General features: G+C 36.4%; 2 protein-coding genes across 3 annotated transcripts; both read right to left on the reverse strand.

The window, feature by feature from the left end:
* Window positions 1-1,183: 1,183 nt before the first annotated feature.
* On the reverse strand, window positions 1,184-5,323 carry LOC135692097 (choline/ethanolamine transporter flvcr2a). Its single transcript, XM_065210133.2, has one exon. It carries the CDS (start codon window positions 3,894-3,896, stop codon window positions 2,409-2,411), a length of 1,488 nt encoding a protein of 495 aa, XP_065066205.1. The 5' UTR covers window positions 3,897-5,323; the 3' UTR covers window positions 1,184-2,408.
* A 710-nt stretch (window positions 5,324-6,033) lies between these two features.
* LOC135692096 (rho GTPase-activating protein 44) lies at window positions 6,034-22,254 on the reverse strand. Of its 2 annotated transcripts, none has more exons than XM_065210131.2 (17): window positions 21,905-22,254; window positions 21,043-21,082; window positions 18,760-18,861; window positions 17,908-17,984; window positions 16,052-16,163; window positions 14,924-15,000; window positions 13,604-13,793; window positions 12,855-12,936; window positions 12,571-12,698; window positions 12,120-12,167; window positions 10,547-10,610; window positions 9,988-10,069; window positions 9,441-9,521; window positions 8,882-9,001; window positions 7,991-8,070; window positions 7,638-7,779; window positions 6,034-6,671 (listed from the first exon to the last, which is right to left on the reverse strand). In XM_065210131.2, the coding sequence occupies exons 1-17, from the start codon at window positions 21,955-21,957 to the stop codon at window positions 6,449-6,451; spliced, it is 1,701 nt and encodes a 566-aa protein (XP_065066203.1). In that variant the 5' UTR covers window positions 21,958-22,254; the 3' UTR covers window positions 6,034-6,448. The 2 variants fall into 2 exon arrangements, with proteins under 2 accessions (XP_065066203.1, XP_065066204.1); XM_065210132.2 differs by having other exon boundaries at window positions 6,035-6,671; window positions 17,908-17,981; window positions 21,905-22,253.
* Window positions 22,255-22,363: the final 109 nt, after the last annotated feature.

The following is a 22,363-nucleotide window of genomic DNA, read 5'->3' on the forward strand; positions in this document are numbered from 1 at the left end:
TGCGTAAGGTGAAAAAAGGTAGAAGTCGATCAAAACCATCGATTTCCCTCAGTGGATATTAAATTTAGGATTTAATTTTTATCGTTGAATTTGCTTCAAATAATGCGATTTCCGACCATTTTGAAGCATTAGATCATAAACCCCCCCCCCCCCCCCCCTCGGCGGTAACCATGGTGCCGCCTTCAGGTAGTAACTTCCTTTTACCCTTGTCCTAATCTACGGATATCAGGGGCGTTCACCGAAAAAGTACGAAGAAACAGAGACAAAGATAAAAAGTGCATTTTGAATTTCTTTCCAGCTAAGGCAAAAGTTTAGAGTTTTTCTGCCTCACCCCCTTTACACTTACATGAAATGCTTCTATTTCAAATAAATAAAAGAAATCTTGTCGGAAAATTTTTCCTTTCTGGCCCCCTCTAGAATTCATTCGCCACGACGCCCCTGGTGATCTTTCTATCCGGTCCGCTTGAGTCTTTATGGGACACTATAATCATTGACAAAATACGTTGGCCTAGGCAACTACATTCTGGTGCCCTCACGAATCGAAGACTTAACTGTTGGTTAAAAGCGCTCAAATGCACATCATTTTCTATTTCATCGAGGCTGCAAAATTTGAAACGCAAGTTGGGAACTCACCTCACTTTCAAGATAAAATAACGTGTTTTGGGGATCAATTGACTTTTTTTGCTAACATTTCTATTTCTGAAGTTAGTTGAAAAGCCCCTATAGACAGAGTCAGTTATAATGCTCTCTGAATTCATTTTTACCATCTCTTATGAACATTTGATTTTATTTCTGCTAAAAACTGTATGTGTCTCACTCGTATTGATCCAAAGATTGATTATAGCTATTCTAGCTTGCAAATCCTGAATAATTCATTAAGACGAAATTTGTTTACCTGTCTGTTTTATCGTGCTCCATGCCGTATAGGCAGAGCTGTATACATATAAATCGTGTTTAAGGGTTTAGGATGGTTCAAAGTTGTAAATGAGAATTTCCTTCATAATTTACAATAAAAACTGTTAAAAATTTTTAAAAAAATTAAAGAGAGAAATTGAGTTCGGAGTTAAATATTTTATTACTTGCTCTGTAGATTTCAGCCAACAAAGCTTAATGAATTTAGTATTTTAACGAATCAACCTTAGGTGATTACAAAAACATGTTCTGTATTAAATACAGCATAAGATAACAAACATTTATATTTTGTGGTAACGCAATTTATTTTGCACGATCAACACCTCAGGGCTCATTTTAAGAAATTTTCAATACTGCACATTTATAATCATATTTTTTATAGGAAATTTTGTTGTTGCAATCAGTGCAAACCCCTGCAAACCCCAGGTATCTTAGCCATGCAAGTGTAGCGAGGAAATTGCCCGAATTTTGAACACGTCTATAGGCCATGACGGAGAAATAACAAACAGATAGACGATAATATACACAAAAGCAATAATAACATTTCAAAACAGCAACAAAACAAACAGAAGCTACAAAACCTGAATAGAAACATAGTCATTTATCTCTTGTAAACCGAGTCACTATCTCATGCTTTGTCTGGACAGTACAACTAACAAGTTTTATTAGGCTCTATATCTTTCTTTTTGTTAAGTTCAGTGAGCTTCTGCTAGCTGCCCAGAGCATGATAGGGCAACTAATAAATTATTACTGAATGTTTTATCTTCGACAAGATCAAATTACGAAATTTACAGCAATGCTGACATTTACAGGAGATGTTTTGTTTTTGGTTCTGGGCATTTCGCTTTGTTTTAAGTTTTGATAAGAGAGTCTTTCCGATGGTTATACGAGAATTACAATACATGAAGTCTATATTGAACTGACGAGGAAAATTCGCACTTTTTGAACAAAGCAGGAATCTGGGATAGCCGCAAATAGACATTTTCACAAATCCCAAAATTCAATACTGTACATTTTCGAAATCAATACTGCACGTTTTTAGATTAATACTGCACAAGTGTGTAATACTGCACACTAAAATAGGCCCTGCAACACCTTACACGTTCCCGAAATATTAAATACCCATAATACAATTTTCTCTCAAAACTCAAAATTTTTGCAAAATCAAATGGCCAGTTGCTCAACACCAACAAAAAATTACTGACTTACTTTAACGAGGTTGCAAATCTTAACTGAACCTCCTTTTCTTCGTAGCGAGAAAGCAGACACTGTCAATAACGTTATGTTCAATAGCAGTTCTCTAATATCTCCCTCTGTAATAATTCTCTAATAATTTCTGTTAAATTGATAAATGGATAGGAGATTTTAAATAAACGCAGAGCTGCTAGAATTTTTCAAAAGTGGACGCTGTTACGTGAATGGAATCTCTTTGGTTGACATAATGATTCCGCACTTAATGGTGGACTTCAGGAATTTGCTTAGAAGCATTAACGTCATTAAAAATTCAAATCTCTATCAGCTTGCGTTCGTTTTAAAGGAGGACTCACACTGCATGTTAAAATAAACCCGAAAACATACAGAACAGCGAAAACAAATCCACTAAGGTAGCTGCTACCACCATGAACAAGAGCGTCCACGACGTATACCAAACTTATACTGTACAGGCTACCAAGAAATAATAACACTGCAGATGATGTGCCTTCGTGTACAGGATACGTCGTATCAGCCGCGTATTCCAGGCCCCCACTGATATAGGTATGGCAACAAGTACCAAATAGGATTACAAGCGCAGACAGCCAGTAGAAGCTATGATGATACTTCAAAGCTATTGCGAGTAGAACCATAAGTACTGCCCCGACAGAAAAGCAAACCAGCGCAACTGGCTTATACCATTTAGTTCTGTCTATTAAGATTCCACATACCAGCATCCCCACTGTTCCACATAATACAGAGATGAACCCCATTTGCCCAATTTCAGTCTCTTTGCCAGGGTATCGTGAAGTAATTATTGAGTTAAGAACTGTATCGAAAGCATTCATTACTCCAAAATAAATACCAAATGAATGCCAGATTGCATGAAAATGTTTACTTTTCATAAGAGTAATAATCGACTCTTTGAAACCAAGTTGCGATGGTGACTTTGTTTCTTGAGATATATTTTCATCGTTGGACTTTTTGTCGATTAACGGCATAGTGTCATTGTATGCTTGATCCTCGTCGTTTAGTGTTGAACAGGAATCCCCATTGTTCCTATTTTTCTCCATGGACCCCGATTCAGTTCTAAGTAGCTGCTGTGACCTGCTTGGAGGGGTTTGCGGTGCATCCTTTATCGTAAAAAAGCTAACCAATGCAAGAAAACAACATAAGGCAGCCTGAAACGTAAGCAGATTCCACATCCCAACACGTACTCCATGGTCGAAATCGTGTGACGACGGGACAAATGAAGCGGCCGTGAGAAAGCCAAGTGCCACACCAGCAAATGTGAGTACCATACCTACCGAAGAGGCAGTTGCTCTTTCGTGTTCGCCGAACCAGACAGCAGCTAGCCGTGGAGGTATAAAAAACAAGAAACACTGCGCCATGGCAGCGAATGTGCTGCCGATGAAAACAAAAGCAAATCCAGTGCGGCCAGAACCAGCGAGTCGAAAACAACTTCCAAGTGCATTAAGTAGGGCTCCGACGATTACAGTCATTCTCAAACCGTATTTGTTCAGAAAATAAGAACTTAACGCTACAAGTAACAAAAACACTAAATAAATCATAGAAAGCCAATTCACAGTAATCGCATCGACCCTATAATACAGTCGAACAATACTTGTAATTGATGATAGACTGATCCATATGCTTTCGTTGGACATCGATACAAGAGAAAACACAGCCAAAACAACCCAGCGTCTCGTATATAGAACGAAATTAGAATTCTCATCGATCGTTTGCTCATTGTTCACGGTTTGTTCACATACGACTGTATCACGTTCATCCATCTTTAACTGTATCTTCTTTTATTGCACTGCGATTAATATTTAATACCCTTGGTCCTTTGACGTGCGAAGGTCCGGCCAGCAAAGCGACTGCAACATGTGTTTTCAGACGGAACAGATTATAGCTAATCCATGCCTTTGCTCGCCACAACCGCACCTGAAACTAGACGACCTTAGTTTACGGACCAAACGTTTATTTCAAAGGGATTAATAATACAGTATATTGTTCACGGAATAATGGCTTTCACCTGCAACTCGCTATAGTGCTCCTTCGGGTTTCTGCCTGGCTGCAGGTAGTTTACCAAACAGGGGCGTTGAGCTAGGAGTAGGGTTATCATCTGGATATTATTAACAGCTCTTTAGTGAAGTGGAACCTTCTCTTAGGAAATTGATTCTGTTTAGGTCAACAGGAGACAACATGTCCCATGTCAGCAGTCCTGTGATTTTCCACAAACTAGACGAAAAGATGCTTCTTTGTTGCAAAAAAGAGAACGTTAATGGATACTTTCGTGTCAACTTTCGCAACAGACGGAGTAATAACTTCGAGCAAGGGTCTTATCTTCTAACCCTTTTCATTCGGTGAAATTATCGCGTGCCTCTTTAAAACACTTTCTTCCTATGTCAACAAACTAAGCACAGACTACTTTATTATTCATTCCTTAAATCCCCGTTTGATATGCATGAGTAACGATTAACATAATTTGCAAAGGAACTAAGATAAAGCACTGACTGTTAAAATGTTTTGGGTTTTCATTTCTATCATCGTGAGTTTGATTCGTGTATTCTCACAACTTACATCGTTTATTTGCTTGTCAGTCACATTTAAAGCTTTAGTTTAGTGAACTTCAAGTTCTGCTGTATTGCTTAACAGAATAGATTCAAAACATCGCAAATTTTGTCCTTTTGTCACTTCAGATTAACCTCAGCCCAGGGATGACAAACAAGCTTTTTTGTAAAACATCAAACAAGTTGAAAGCTGTTACAATCTAAGCAATTTAGAACGACGTCCATCTATCGTATTCTTTACAACGAGGGCGAGCGTCTCTCTCCAATGCAGTAGCGGATTTAAGGGGGGCAGCTGCCCTTCCCTCGACGAGTTGAAGCAAGTATGGCGCCCCTTTTTGGAAATTGTGCGCCCCTTTTGAAGAATGAGAATCAGGTGAAAAAGTTTCTTAGACCAATAGATTAATTTGCTTCAAGGATTACTTCAAAGTTTTGTTGTAAATTCGGAAAATGGATCTGAAATTGTTGTATACAGCGTTCTCTCGACATCCATTTTTGAAAATTTTTTAGCGCCCCAAACTACCAACTGCCCTTTCAAGTTTGTTCTGGATCCGCCCCTGCTCCAATGAGCACCCCTCGCCAATGAGCGCCCCTCTCTAATGAGCGCCCAATCTTCTGAAGAGAGCAAGAATTCTGTAAAAGCGGATACACGTTATGACAATGTGTGAAAATCAAGAAATAAATGAGATGATTCTAGGAGGTTTATTGTCCATCACACTGCGTCCGAAATTTATCGACAAACGGATTGACAATTCCAGCTCCGATCCCACAAAAGAAAGGTCTTCTCAGAGAGGGTTGGGGGAGGGGGAAGGTGGGGCTAACTTGCGCTTTATAGTTCTGCATTTTTGGTCAGTTTCATGATCTTCTCATAAATTGCGTAGAACAAACAAAAGAGAAAAGTTCAGGAGACTTGAGGTCGCAATTTTATTTTCGAATCAGGTGATTACATTCTGTCTCTGACAGCCCCGAGATTGGTTTCCATACAAACAAGTCTTATCATGGCTCTTCTGATTCAAAATAAAAAGCCAAGTATGCCAGACGAAAATAATCAAAGGGTAAATCAATAACCTACTTACTTGTCGATGACATGATTCACGATTCGGTGACATGATTCGGCTATAGTCGCTGAATGCTTTTCATTCGGCTAATAATACCTCATCTTTATAGATATAGCACGAATGATATGACTTGACAACAGGAATATTTTAATTCAGTGATGTTAGGGAAAGGCTCGGGGGCCTATAGCAAAGCCCTGGCAAGGAAAGGAAGGAAGTATTGGGAAGAGAGGAAGGAAAGGCCAGGCTTGTTAATTTTAGTTTTGCATTAAGACAGGTTATATGAATCTGGGAAGCAGGAAGGGTAGAGGGTTCCAATGTTTACAAGATCTGGGGAAGGAAGGATGAGTTGTGAGACAGAGATCGTGAATTTGGGAAAGAGACTTGGAAAAGATAAACAATATAAGAGTATCTGGTAGTACGTACATGAATCCGGATACCTGGGATCATAACTCTAATCTCCTGAGGGCTATGCCTTGTTGAAAAGGAGGGAATCTCTCTTAAAATTATATGCCTTTAGGCTGTCTCTTTGTTCCAGTGTATTCTCAACATAAATTTATGAAATCAAGAGGCTCAAGATTACACCAGTATGAACTGTCTCTTTTAAATCATATTTCGTGTATTTGGATTGATATATTTAGGTCTTGTTTTACAAAAATAACACTAACATCAAAATCCTCATTCTAACTTATAAAACAACTCTAAAAATAAACAGTTCTACGATATTTTTGGTCTGGATTTCGGAACAGCAGGCGGGGGTGAATTGGGGAAAGGGGTGCTCGTTCCTGTTTTATGTCCTGCGTATGGTTTACTAGACGGTGGAGCTTCACCCCGTGGGGGTAATGAAGGGGGTGGACGACTAGGCATGGGTGGCCCGTTGATCTTTCCTTCTGGATCATGGTGCTTCGGTGAGGCATCGGGTGGTGTATTTGGCATCAACCTGAAAGTCAAACGTGTTGATTTACACACAGAACAAATATCAACTGTGCTTACGGCTTGGAGGATACCTGGAATTGGAGATTGGAACATCAAGTACAGAACGGATTTACCTGCTACTCACAATTTCATGGTCTTAGAATCACAATAGTTTGTAGTTCGTGGTACATTGTTCACGGCTTGTATTTCAAATCAATGAGCCGAAAAATAGCCGAACAGGTGTCAGCATTACCAATACAAGCCGTGATTTGGTCTTGGGACAAGGTATAAGTGTCCACGACCAGGGAAAAAGTAAAAATGAAGAAGCTGTAGGATTGCCAGTGATTGGTAGAATTGCACCTGCAAACTTGGCCTCGATAAACTGCAGTTACTAAAAACCGAAATTGTTCGTATTTTTTCAATAGCCGAAAACATCATTCGATTTTTAAATAACTGCTTCTCTGCGAAGATGAACAATTAACTGTTTTTCTTTTGCAAAACAAGAAAATCGAAACCCAAACATGATATACGACAAGAAAAATTACAATAAAACCTGCCACGGCTGTTTTGGGTATCGAATGAATAGGCGGTTTTATTTCCTCGGATTTCTGTTTAACTCAAACAAAGTAAGACGCATAGCTTGAACAGTAATAAAAAACGCGACTCGATGAGAATAAGGACCAGTGGCTTACAGTAAAACTATATAGGGAAAGTTAACAACTACATTGTCTAAATATACAAAAACTACATTTACAATAAGACATGTGCTTAGCTAGTGTTAGTTAATTAGTTAATTAGCTTAGCTAGTGTTAGTTAATAAATTACTAAAGAGCATAGTTAATCTGAAATTCAATATACAGAACAGAAATATTGGATGGGCCGTTGTGAAAATAATTAAAATGGCTATGGAAGCTAAATTTTTCAATGACAAAGACAGCACACAGCTCCGATAAGAAACAATTACAGAAATTATGATGTTGTAATGACCTACCCAGCTGTTGAAGAGGGAGGTAAATCCAGAAGCTGCGAAACTTCGCTTAAAAGGCCCCCTGAGAAGGAGGGCTCTGTGGATTCCTCGTGAGTTGCAGTTGGTGGCGGGCTCATATCTGATTCTCGTCTTTTAAAGACAGCCCCTGAAATGGCAAGTCAGAAAAAGTCATTAAATGATGAAGTCATTCTTGATAAAATGCAAATTTGAAGCAATTGTGGACAAATTGTGAAGGGATGGGGGGGGGGAGGGGTGTCATTCTATCAACCAACCAATGCATCTTGTACTTTTCTAAATTTTTTGCACTTTTCATTGATATTCGTATGGAAATAAACGTATAGTAAAAATTGCCTCACCTTCAGGAAAGAACCAATCTGCATGTTGAATCAACGAATCTAATATTGACGTTGAATTGCCCGTTTGAAAGACATTCAACCTAGTGGAAAATGATATTTGTAGGATACAACTTTCATATAAACCAGACGAAAATGAAGAAGAGTGATTCTACGACTGTAATCATTCGTAAGCTAAGACAATTCAATAATACCGGAACTTATAAAATTGAGCATTCTTTAAAGGTTCTTCATATAGTGGCAGAAAATAACGAATACTAACACGAGCTGATGTTTACCAAGCAGTTGAAGTTACAAACTACAATGACATTTTGTTGCAGCTTGCAATTATCAATTTGATGACAAAGGGTATATATGTTTCCACTGGTATTGTAACTGCCTCGAAAAAGAGTCTCAACATTCTTAAGGCAATCAAGTGATCTGAAGTTCAAAACAATCGTTAGCCCCATCTTTACGAAACATCTTTTGCAAGCAAATAGAACACGAGTTTTTGTCAAGTGACTATTTCAAAGGAAAAATTTCATTGGAAACTTGGGTTGAAGCTGCTCACTAATTCAAGACGTCATTGGAAAACTTCTAGTGAGACAACAGAATCAAAGAATTAACAGTTTATGGTGTGCATTTGGGTTGCAAGGTCGCGTGTTTGTTGAGGCCTCTACTGTGATCCACGAATTTTTTATTTTAGTAAAATTAAAAGGAAAATTTTCTTCTGCCACCTTCAGTATTCTCATTGTGATTTCATTTTGGAATACAGAAAGTGATTATGTTGCTGGGCAGGATTTGATTGTCATCAGTAAGCTCCTGCTTTTTGATTCAATCATATAAAGACCATGTTATCTATTTAAATACTAACTCTGTATTGCAACCAACAGGATTAATGTGACGAGGTCTTACCCTGAATCATCTGCTTTATCCCATATGATATTTGGGGCAATCACGATCGCTATATTACTGCTGGTCATTTTGTTGACATCTGAATTTTCAGCGATCTTTGCCAAAAAACAGACTAGATACCTAGGATGAAAATGATTACCTTGATTAATCACAATCCACCAAAAGCTGATTAATCAATAATCAATTACAATAATCAAAACCGACATGCTATAGATTGTAGTTTTCAAGCTAAATCACGCTGCATCGAGCAATGAATCAATATTCTCTTTCGGTCTAACGGTTAAGAGCGATCATTTGATCAATCAAAACATGATAACAAAATTTCAAGCAGAACACACTCCCAATACTATGACATATAATTTAGCCAATTCCATTCTGACTCTACAGGTTTTTTCATAAACTTTAAGCGATCTAGCACCAGATTTCTTCACACCTTGGGACAAACACACGTTCTCACTCCACGTAGTTTTAGCAACAATAAAGTCAATGGGAATTTTTTAATAAAAATATTCTAAAAATCAATGCAATAAACTAGGTCGAAAAACAAAACAGAACGTACTTTAAATTTGCTTTATTTGCATGCGGTAGCCTGTCACAGACTGTCCACAAAGCTTGAAGTCTTGCATCGCGTTCTGGAATGCTATAAGGGGAAGAAAGAAATGACTCAAAACAAAACATTGATTCTCTGAAGCAAACTTTGACAAAATCTGAGATGTGAATATAATTTATTTATTCCAAAAAAATCTGTGAATAATTTTTTGGCGGTACAAAATTTGACTTCGAAAATGCAAACATTATACAACAGTCTGACACTCCTCAGAGCATAAAACGTCAGAATAACCCAGTTGTGGATCGAAATAGGCCAATCATAAAAACGCAAGCACAAGACCGGTCTACACAATGGCGACTTTTCGTTTGTATGTAGAACGATTCTAAAACTGCTAGATGGAAAGATGATGATCTTAAAGATGTTGACCGATGGCAGAATCACGATAAAAACAAAAAATAATCATTAAAAAGATTCCAAACCCCAAGATCCAAGAAAGAGCCTTGGCTAACTATTTTTAGGCTTTATAATCAACTGAAAACAGTGGCTGGTAATAAACCTTGCAGCTTTGATCCAGTCTTCGTACAGTTCAAATGTAAGTAGTGGTTCTGGAAGCTCTCTCAGATACTGTTTCATTACACCTTGAAAACAATTCAGATCGTTAAATGAACCAAGAACGAGGTTACACGTCAAACAATGCCGATTCAAACTTATTTCATTCTAAACCCTTTAGAGGAAAAGAAATTCATAGAGGGTTTGCAGTTACCAAAAACATTTTATAGCAAACTTGAGATGTAATTTTCCAGGCGTCTAAGAACAAGATTTCTTGTATATAACTTAAAGCAATACTTTTGACAAGATAACCTTGAAATAATTAATAAATCCACTTTGATGATCCGTTTCTGACCAAATTTCGCGATTGCAACATAAAGTACTGTAACAAGACTGAAATCTCTTGATGCGTCATATAGAAATAAGCTTGGTCGTTGTTTACAAAATAATATATTAGTTAACTAAAGATATTCTACTGAGGATGGGACGTATGATGTAATATTTAAGAACTGACGTGCAAATTTCACATAGACTAATAAAAACTGATGCAAAATTGTAGGCAATACCTGTAACTGCATGCACCTCGTTCTCAAATTCATTCAAGTCAACAATGCCTGCATCAAAAGCAGCCTAAACAAGAAAACACATGCATAAGAAAATCAGATACAACAGTCATAATTTTTGCAAATCTAGCATTATTTTATGACAAATTTGGCATAATTCCAAGATTGAGATCTGGTCACACTGGTCATAGCTATACCACTTTGGCTTCAAAACTTATTTAAGCTGTAGAGACTTGGGGGTAAGGGATTACATCGAAGCAGGGTTTATTTCAAAGAATTTTCATCGCTGCAATTATTCAAAATTTTTGAAGATTTGGGTGTTGCCTTTAAAAGATTTTCATGACAGCACCTATCAATCTAATTGTATGTGAAACTTTCGAATTACACCAGCTTTCGTCAAAGTCTTACAAGAGATGTCGACCAGGAGAAGCAGTCTAGGTTTAAACATGATTTCGAAAATAAAGATCTCAAAGGAAAGATAAAGAACAAAACAAAATAGATACTGAATTCGATCAAATTTTAGAGAGTTTTTATAAATATGATTATTGTTACTGTTATGTTCTCGTCTTTAATTTTTTTATGCTCTTTTATAAGCTTTATGTGTCTATTGGTAATGGTAGTTGCTGCAATTTTACTTTTTCAAAACCAAATCTCTTTATTTTAGTTTTATCACTGCACATAATTTGAGCTTATCACTGCACAGTTGCGATTTATCACCTCACAAATTGGCTATCGACTCATATTAAAATATACCCTGAATCAAAGAGAGAACTGAATAGGAAATCTCCAATGTGGAAATGAAATCAAATCAGAACAAATAATAAAAGTTGGTATATAACATAACCAACGGAGTGGAAAAATATAGGGCAATAATTTCTTAGGAATATGTTTGTTGCTAGAACACAGGATGGGGACATTACAAATCCTCTAGAATCTTAAAATTACAATCCCAATAAGTACACGCAAGTAACTCCATGTTTTATATAGGCACTGGACATATACCGACATCCAGCCATACGAATCAGTGCTCAATAGTTAGCTGTATACATGTTAGTATACAAATCAATATAAAGAAAATGAAAATGAAAATACTTGAAAATATCTCAAAATCCATTGCATTTGTAATCACTCTGCCTATATTGAATACCGAGCTAAACTTTTCGCATCAATTTAGCAACAAGCAACTCCCTTTTTGTCACTTGAAAAATCTATCTTAGTCAATCTTCCAATGTGACGTCATGAAACTTGAGATATGGTACAGCATCCACTTTCGATAGCTTAATTGATCACTAAAGTTATTCCTGTTGTAACATGATAGTTTACACAGGCACCTGATATCAGCGCTAACTTGAAAAAAGGTTTCATTCCTAATCATGATAGTCTGGTCAGGGCAAAAGTAAATAACAAGTAAACTCCACGAGACAGTGTTACAAATATTGTCGCAAGAGATTCTGTGTCCGCAATAGAATGACAGGTTTTTGTTGAAACAGCGGTTCAAGTGGTTTAAAGACAGCAAATAGCAATGGTATGAAAATAGATGCAAAGACAAACAGAGATGGAAATTTATCAAACTCACTCGTAGCTTCTTTATCTTTGCAGCACTACCCGCTATTCTGAAAATACCCTGCAATACCAATAGCAGTGAATTAGAAGCTGCATAGTGTAGTGTATATGAATAAACATTATGGTATACAGGCTAGAGATACACTATGCTAAAGATAATGCAATAGGAACTCTGGCACTCTTGCCCAGGACTCTTTTGATTCATAACCATAATGTATGCGTTCTTATTGATCTAGAGTGCATAGAAAATAAAAGAAATGTATTTCATTTTGGTTAACTTCTATAAAACGGCTATTCGTGACACTAAACATGGAATGTATAAGTCACTGATGAAATAAGTATGAGTCAAGAATAAAAAGGCTGCTGGAATGTTCGGAAACGGGGTTGTATGCTTACAAAATACAATAGTTGGCGACATGAAAATAAGAAACACAAATAGTCTTTGTGACTCTGGACATTAATACCTCTACATCAATTGCATTTTCCAGCAAGTATAGAACACACTCTTCCAAAACAAATGCTATTTCCCTGTCGTTAACTCTGAGATGGTCTTCCAGGGAACAGCAAAACACTGGCCTAAACATCGATTCATCTGTAACAAAAATAACATGTTAAGGCTCACAAAAACAACAGACTGGAGAAAATCTATTAAATAAGCTTATTTCCGATGCAGCGGGCTCGGTTTTACATACCTGGCAAAATCAAATAATTGCAGGCTTTGGGTGAGCACGAAATTCAAATTACTTACCCACTTGTGTTTTTAGGGTTGGCAAAATCTTTTGAATAATTCGTAGTGACTCGTAATGGTATCGTTCTTGTGCTTCCAAGAGCTGAAAATGGAAGTCAAAAATAATAGAAATCTGGCAGATTGAAACGGCGGTCGACACATTGTCTAGGGTTTGAGTTCGTCTTTCTTCGATATATTATTTCATATTGCCAGTTTAACTAGCAATCGGTTGCAATTTTTAGAGACTTCAAAAATAAATGACAAAATCAACATAAAATGAAATAACAAGAACAGAAAATAGTCAAGAACAGGGGGGGTGTCAATTTAAAAACTAATTTTGAGCGAAAATACCAGGGGAGTGGGTCATGTTGAATAATGAATGAACTGAATGTGTGCAGCAGTCTCATGAGTTTTGGCCAAGATAGGATTGTAGATGCAAGTCTAAATCAATATTGTACAATAAATAGAATGACATCTATGAATATGAAATTGCCGTAGAACATAAAATATCTTTTGCACAATAGTGTGCAAAATTATTCGGAGATTGAATGGTGATGCACGTGGCAGAAAACTGTTGGCAGAAGTTGTCACTGCATATTATACGAGTGCCTCATCCAAAAGCACTACTAGCATATCGACAACAGTTTACTGAAGCTTGGATTATTAGCTGTAGAATGATACAAAAATATAAAAAATGATACAATAAATATAAAAATTATGTGAAAAAGTAGGATCCGCTTTCTTAGTGAAGAATAAAGGATGACACGTACTTTGGTTACCCAGTCGGAAAGATCATGCTCCTTCGCAACGAATGACAACATTTCTGTAGCCAAAGTGTCCTGGGAAGTTTGAAACAAAGCAGTCTCGTTATCAAGTTCCTCCTTAAGTGTTTCGGCTTTGTTTGCTGCAGCAACCATATCACCTCGTGCTCCATGCGAGGTTTTGACTGCGTTCAGCCACCTGGGAATTTAACAAAGCGAGTTTTGGGGAGTTGAACCTTAGCTTCCGTCAACACAGAGACAAAAAATTTTCTCTAAACAATTTTCAAATAGATGAGTTCATCTAAAAAATAGGCTTCTTGGTTGTGAATTAAGCTACTCAAAATGCCAAAGATATAAAATTTTTGTTATGTCACTTTGAGTAGCACCATTTTAGTAGCGAAGTTGCAGTCTGAACTTTGTCATAGTCACATCTATACGTTATTACACAGTGTAGCTCTATTTAGTTGCTGAATTTCTATTAAAAAATCCCCATCTTTCCAAGCACCGTCCTACGCATCGATTCTTGAAAACTTTTTAATTGGGACTTCTGGTTCGGTAAAATGATCACGTTCTTTGAAGACCGTGGACAGATTTCTGCAGCATACAGTAAATTTAACCGGCGTGCAGATAAAAGATAACAGAGAAAAAAAGACTTCAGAAAGCAAAAGCAATTCAAATTTGAGATAGGATATATCATCCATTGCAAATCTGAGACAAAATCACCACCAAAATAGAAGAGATTAGATGCAAACTTAGATAAATAAAGATTTGTATCATAACTGCCAAAAAAACTCTTTATTCATCCACAATGACTGTTAGAAATTAAAGGATATTTCATTGTTATTACCCGATATATCCTTATTTTTCGACACGCCCGAAACGATATACTGCAGCTTCTAAGGATTTTCGCCAAAGAATTGAAATGAAAAACTTTTAAGACTCGTTGCTAACAATGGGCCTTTGCGAGCGTGGCGACGATCCAAACAATGGCAGTAAACTTCAACGGATTAACCAAAATTGATTTCAGACTGTCTAAAAATGCATTATGGGATGCTTGCGTAGCGCAATGGCTCAATGTTAGCTATGGGTTTTTAAATAAAGTATAATCCGGTTATAACGTACTTTAAGGGACCAGTGTATTAAGTATGTTATATCCGAAGTACGTTGTAACGAGGGTAAGGAAAAGTTGGCTAAAACCAAGCACACCTTTTGCCGGAACAAAGCACACCAGTACGTTATATCAGAAAGTACGCAATAGCCGAGTACGTTATAACGGGATTCTACTGTAGACATTAAAACAAAAAATAGAGAATTTTGTCTGAAAATTACCTGGTTCTTAGTGAATCCATATCAAGTCTTGCTTTGGATAGTTTCTTCTTTGCGGCTTGTATATTTTGTAAGTCTATCTATATAGAAAGATTCAGTAAGGTATGTTAGAAATATTAGAGAAACAAGTTTTTCTTAATTTCATGCTTAACGTCTAAAATCAAGAAAGTTTGATGGCTGAAGCATTCACCAAAAGTAACAAGGCAGTCACTATTATGATTAGAAAAAGTAAATTGCTTAGGGTTAGGGGTTTTAGAGATGAAACATTGTTACATGAATCCATTGGTACAGTATTTTTGTATATCTGCCATCTGCACAGTGATGTGTGCAAATACTTTATCATTTATCGGCCACCTTACATTGAAAAAACAACTTTGAGATCATACAGTGAATCACCAAAAGTCAAGATGGTTCGATGGCTATAACTATGAAGGTGACTGTTGCCTAGCTGTTGCTTGTACAAGGATTTGACCGCAGGGAAATAAATTTTGGGCAAAAGGATTGGTCAGCTGGTGACAGTTGTTCGTTTTTTGAGTGGGGTCAGTAACTGGAAAGGGTCGGTTATCAGGCACTGTTTGTAATTGTGAGAATTCTGTAATTGAGGGGATTACATAATCAGAAGGGGAGACGTCTGTAATTGCAGGTTTCTTGAGATGTCAGTTGTAAGTCCCATTATTGGGAGATAATCGCACTTGGAAGCGTTGGTGTCATGGAGGGGGGCTCAGGGGCCCTTTAACTAGTTAGTTCATATTTCGTTGGACAAATTCTGTGTTAGCAATCCTTTATTATACTATAGATTCTTGAATACCTTGAATGATTCCTTGACACAACAGATAGTCTTAAACACAACTGCAAGTATTTTGGGTGTGGCGAGGGTCTGGTCATGGCTGTAATCTATTGAGTTTGCCTACTGCACAGCCCGCCTTTCTAACTCTTTAGGACGGCGACCCTGCCTGGAAGGCGTCCGTAATTGGGATGTTTCCGTAAATAGAAAAAGCCCGTAATTGGAAGGTGTTTCGTAATAAAGGATTCAATTCGTTTCAAAGCAAAAACAGACACGAGAAGAACAAGAGTGAAATAGTAGATTACATCCACAGTGAGCTTTGTTCACTGGGTACGTATAACACCTACGTCTAAAATCTTGGAAAAAGGGCTGAGGACATTCTCGTCAATATCCATATCACAATTGGCCAATTCTCCAGCCAGTGCGCACTGAGCCTCACCGCAACGTAGGAGAACCAATCTAAAGTGGAAAAAACGATCACTGAAATCATATAGAAATTAAAGGAATGAAAAAACTTAGTTATTAAAATAGTCATTAATGTTTATTTTCATAAAAAGGCTCATTGCAATTCATCATAGATCCCTTTGGTACTCGTGGGTAACTTCAATGGGCAGAGGACGGGGGTGTGCCATTTTGAAGTATGAAAACATATTACCTTTCTTTTAAAAATGATGCCCTAACATTTAATGTCATGCAAAAAATCAATCCCAAAGCATATTTCCATATATTTTACCAAAGTTGACACCCCAAAAGTTATTTCCTACTTCAAAAAGGTACCCCAAAAATGGCACTTTCCCTACCAGTGCATGAAAAAGTTACTCCCCATCCCGGGGGTATAAGATTCAATTGCTGTAACGATTGAAAGCCCTTGTGAAGAAATCTTAATCAATATTTTAACCATTTTCAAACATCTCTTTTTCTTTTCCCTCCCTTTGTTTTGGACTTACTTTTTTATTCAATAAAAAAGCATTCAAAAAAGCAGACCACTTGCAGACAACGAAATTATCTTACCAATCTTTATCGCCTAGTTCAATTATCAGTCTTTATCAGTAAAAATAACTCCTTGTTATGATAAATATAAATTTCTTTGAAAGACATGCGTCATCGTCCTCGGGACCAAAACCGCAAAAATTGTTATTCAATGAAAAACAAAACGTTGCGCCAAAAACTTATAGCAGATCACAAAAGAGAGGCCTATGCAAGCTGTGAATTAGGGGGACCAAGGGCAAAGTAAAGACCAATATCAAAGGATTTTTCAATAAGCTCTATGTTTTGAGAAAAATAAGGGAGAGGGCATTGACCCCGGACCCTTCCATCGTCTAAGCGCTGTGAAGTATTTCAAAGGCCAAATTTTTATCTGCAAATTTTAGTATCAACAGTGTGGCAAGTTTTGCAGAGAAACAGTAGTAATAAAATACGCTTGGCTACAGTTTTAATAAATGAACGTTTTTGTACCTTATCGATAACCTGCCGTTAAGGAAATTGGGGATTTTACCAGTGGCGTAACAGAGACACCTGGGGTTCTTAGAAATAAAACTGAAACGGGGCTCTTGTCTGCGGACTGCAAAAAGGTCCCATGCAAAGGTACATACAGTGTTAAACAGAATAGCAAGACGCAGAAATGATAATTTTTCTCGGTAACTAGGGGGAGCTGAATTATGTGAAAGAACATTTAAAACTTTGAAACAAGGTGAACTTGAGCAAAGTCTTAACAACATGAACATTTAAACATCTTGGGGAACCCCTTTCAAACCAAGATGCCCTGAACAGTGTTACGTCACTTGATTTTACATGAAGTTAACATCACAACGAAGTATGCCCATTCTTTACAACTTAATGACGACAAAAACATAATTCAAAAAATTTAAAACAATGCTTTGTGGTAGCAACAGAGTTCTTAAGTTATGACGCTTTTCACATTTAAATCATTGGTATTTGGTCTTGGTTTTCAACGTTACGAGCCAAACCAAAATAACAGTAAAACGTTAACCAACTTTGAATCTTGCGTTGGCCAAATTCAACCAAATTTTTAAAAAGAATTAAAAGTTTTTTTTATATTTAGAGTTATTTCATTGTATACTTTTAGGCTATACATTCAATACTCAAACTCTAAAACAGATTCTTTTATGACGTCACTCTTAAGAGCCCTGTGCTTTTGCTGGCGTTCAAGTGTTATGAAACCCGAAACCTGGCAACTTCTTACCCTAGTAAAGAATTGACTCCCAGTAGGTTGGCACTTTCAATCATCGATTGACCCAAGGTCATTTGACTTAACTTCTTCTGAAACAAAGTTACGAAAATGAGGCTTTGTAAAATCGAGGCAAAAAAGGATACCGACTCGAACTAGACATAATTACTCAATAATTTAATTCATTACATAAAATGTCCGCAGGAAAAAATTGTCTGATTTTGTTATTACAGAAAAAGCACTGAGCCACCGTCCAATAGAAGATGTTCAAAAACTATACTTTTGCGGTCTACATGCTTAATTCCTTCCCAATATTCATCAATATTACCAAAGGTGTTCACAAAGATAGTAAGCGAGAGTTAGACCCCCGTACCAAAGTCATATAAGAAAACGCCGTTTAGTTAAAAAGGCTTTGTATATATCGTATTACTTCAAATCTCCTTTCGAAAGCTCCTCTTCTTTGCGTTCATTCAAAAGAACTGCTCTTTGGTACAGTAGCCATGTAAGACAATTTAGGAAAGGGGCAAGTATCGGATAGTATTGAGAAAATAAAGAACAAAATTGAAGAATGTACTTGTTACGGTATTTCAGTTTATTATTTATTGCTATGCGTACCTATAAATAAGAAAACAAATAAACATAATTTGTATGTTATTGGTATTTTCCTTGAATGTGAAGTATGATTAACGGCAAACCGCAGCTTAGAATGAAGGCTCCATAAACGCAGAAAAATCTTAACATCCCCCTAGTAGTTTTTTTCAAATAGAATACGGAATGTATCAACTGAGTTAGAAACTGACTGTAATACGTGGAAGACTCAAAATTACAAAATCACCCAAGTCCAAAGTCCCAAATCGATTGGCTTACCTTTCTCTTTTCTAAATCCGTACCACTGCTTTGCACGCATGGCACAAGTTTTTTGGTCGTGTTCTGACATGCAGCTTTGATCTTTTCTACCGTCTTTTCAACCTAAGATTATTAAAGTAAATAACATTGAGCATGCTGATTTTGATAAGAAAAATTAAAATCACAATTCTTTTTCAATTAAACCACAAAATAAGGAAAAGGTATATTTTTCTGTTTTGTGATAAGACTTCATTTTTAAAGGACCATTAGAGAAAAAATTGTTGAAAAAGGAGTTCATGCTTTTACAATATATCAGTATATACGCAGATAAGACAAGCTATATCAAGCAAATATAACAAAAGCAATTTGAAAGCCTAAAAATGACACATAATGCCCATAATGTGACATTGTCAAATAAACAACATATCATTTATCTTAAGCTAATAAGAAATTGAGTACTTAAAAAACTGTTGTTCTGAATTAAACTAACTCCCTATTTTCAGAATTTTCATGCTTCATCTTACCACAATTCTGCAAAAAGGGCTTATTATGAGAAGTGGGTTTGGTAAACAGTCCTCATATGAATAGTTATGGACCAATGGCATGTTTTCATTAAAACTGAAGGCAGCCCAATAACATTATCAGAAGCATGTATTATCATTAACTACAGATAAAAACAGGGAAGAATATAATAACTGAAATGCACATAGGATTCTGAGTAGTAAGAACAGTTTAATTTGTCAGAAATAAGGATCTCCAAGTCCGGGGTAGGCCTCCAGGTTGCTAAGGGCCCTTGTATGTTACTAAGCAACTTCGCACATCATGTCAAATTTTGAATCAATTAAAATGTATTCAAAACAACAGCTTAATTATAATAATTGTTGAATAACTCTTTAAACATTTCATGGAGCTTAAAATATCTTAAAATGCAAACAAAGTTGCTATGTCTAACCATGGCTTTTATAATATTCCACACTAGGGATGATTGCAAATTAAAATGGCAATTATCTTTGAAAACCTACAATTCTTTTTTGAAAGGTGTGAAATCAAATTCCTGCTATAACTTAAGATAACTGCTATTACTTAAGATAACTGGTCAAATGAGACTAGATTTCCCTTTTAATGGTGCCAAATTATGAGCAGCAACAATCAGTACTCCATGTATCTTGGCAATATTCTGTATTCTAAGAAAATATTATTAGAGAATCCAAATGGACTGCAATATGTTGGCAGAATAATCATTGACATCCATACCTGTATTTGAGTTACCTTCTTTAAAATGGCATTGTTTAATGATTAACAAAGTATTTATGATTTTATCCTATTTGAAATGTTATTCAGCATCTTAAGCTTTTAAAAATGTTAATTAAGAAAATATATCTTGGGTATTGCAAAGCTGAAAGCACTGAAGCTTTTGCCAAACTTATATCTTGAGCTGTTGATGTATGGCAGGCCTGAGGTCAAATTGTGGTTAGGTGAGGGGCCATGCCCCCAAGATGGATGAAAATACTATTGTCAGGTTTATTTACTATGCGACAACATGTGGCTTTAGCCCCCCCCCCAAAACCTTCCCACCCAGAAAGCTTTTCCTGGCCTCAAGCTCATTGTATGGTTACAAAACATATTGGCTGCATGACAGAGCATCAATACTAATGAAAGTGCAATAAAAAATGATAGAAACTGAAAATCCAAAATATATGCCCAGTCATGTATGCAAATAGCTTGCTATTGTAATGCAGATGCTAGATGGAAGTAACTAATGCAGATGCTGGTTCATAAACTGTTAAAATGCAGATTCCCAAACGGAAAATATGTACTTTTTATCTATTAGCATGAAAGCAGAGAAAAAGATGATGTTGCTATGGCATTACATAAGCTTGTCATAAACTTTGGCATGGTATAATTAAGTCATTTCATGTTCTTATTAAGGGTACAACAAAAAGTACTAAGTACCTATGTTTACAGTAGTTTAAATTATATTGTTTATATCATTTCACTTTAACTTTCAAGATAAACTGACTTGTGGCTTGTGGCAATGTGGCTTATTGTTTAAGCAAGTGCATGGCTGACAAAAAAGGCAGCCTCAAGTCTGAAGCACTGATGTCAAACCCAATCAAAGTCCAGGCAAACTAATAACTCCTTGCATTAAAATAGGTTGTGTTTTGATGCAGAGACTGAATCACAAGCTATCTTGATATATAACAAAGTTTCCAGCTGCATATACCAGCAAAGAAATATCTTGCAAAGAATCACAATTTTGAATATGGCAATATGGCAAACTACAATATAAATATATTTCCTTACATGTTGCAAGTCTTCTGAAAGTAGCTCAGTTTTTTCTGCCCTGTAAAAACAAACGAGAAAAAATTTCAGCACTACACAGAATCGGAATCATCTGGTGAATCAGATGCAGAAATATTGTAGTCACAATGTTTGGTTTTTTTAATTTTTAACTGAACTTATCTATTGGAGTATAAAGTTTGTGACAATGTACAAATCATCTTGTAAATTTTCTTTAGAAAAATATCTATTTTGGTCTCATGAACTTATGTATAATTTATTGGTTTAAATACAACAGAAGTTGATTTGGGTTTACCCTTGAAATCAATGGTTTCATTAAAGAAATGTTGTATTTGTGCTTGGTAACCTTATCCTAGACAAGTCTTTGCTTACTTATTCGAGCGGATAGATACTGGAAAGAAAATTCAAAGTTTGAAAGCTACCAAAATGGCCACGTTCTGATAGCAAATCTTACTTCCTTGGTCTTTTGGAAGTGTTTGTGTAAACGGAAATGGTGCTTACACACGGAAAATACAACATAGGATGTAAACAGCATTTAGAATTTTTAGTTATAAACAAGTGAATTAGCGTATAGTGTGGCAATAAAGTTGTTTGGCCTATGAGTTTCCGCTGGATCTTTTCCTAAAATACAAAACAACAGCCAAGCACATAAGGTCGGAGTAAACCACGCTCCTTATAACCGCCGACAAAACAAACATTTGTTAACGTTAGGCATCTTTTAAACTAGAATTTTATTCATAAAAGCACTGTTAAATAATAGTATGACCATAGTCACAAAACTAGCATGATGAGATGGTGGAAGTTCAAAAGAGGTTAAAATGCATCACCAGTGTTGGCAATTGCTTTTCAAAGTAACAACACGTACCGCCCGACTTTCTGATCAGCCAATTGCTTAACCCTGTAGAGTTGCTTTTTCATCTTTTCTTGGAAGAATTCACAATTTTCATATCATCCGTCCTACTAAAAGTAGACTTTAATTAGTCGCGCTACCAAGGAGTGGTCGATATTAACATTACACAGTCCTCTTCACATCCGCCATTTTTCTTTCTTAATGAGACTGCAGAGCACAGGGAACCAGCGAGTGATTTTTAAAAATAACAACCAGGGAAGTTGTTTACGCGAAAATCTGACCTTTTAAAGCTTTTTTACTTTCTTAAATTTCTAACCATGAATTTCGACAGCTCAGAAAATGAAAGGGCTGCAGATTCAAAAAGTCTGAGTCAATCTTTCCTTAGTCAACAAGGTTCTCTATTGTTTCGCTTTGCAACTTATAATTGTTTGCGATCTTGCCCACTAAACCTTGACAATAATGGTGCTCATGATG

The sequence above is a fragment of the Rhopilema esculentum genome, chromosome 13 (genome assembly GCF_057945365.1).
Source record: "Rhopilema esculentum isolate cy_ngs chromosome 13, ASM5794536v1, whole genome shotgun sequence".
Classification (NCBI taxonomy): domain Eukaryota; kingdom Metazoa; phylum Cnidaria; class Scyphozoa; order Rhizostomeae; family Rhizostomatidae; genus Rhopilema; species Rhopilema esculentum.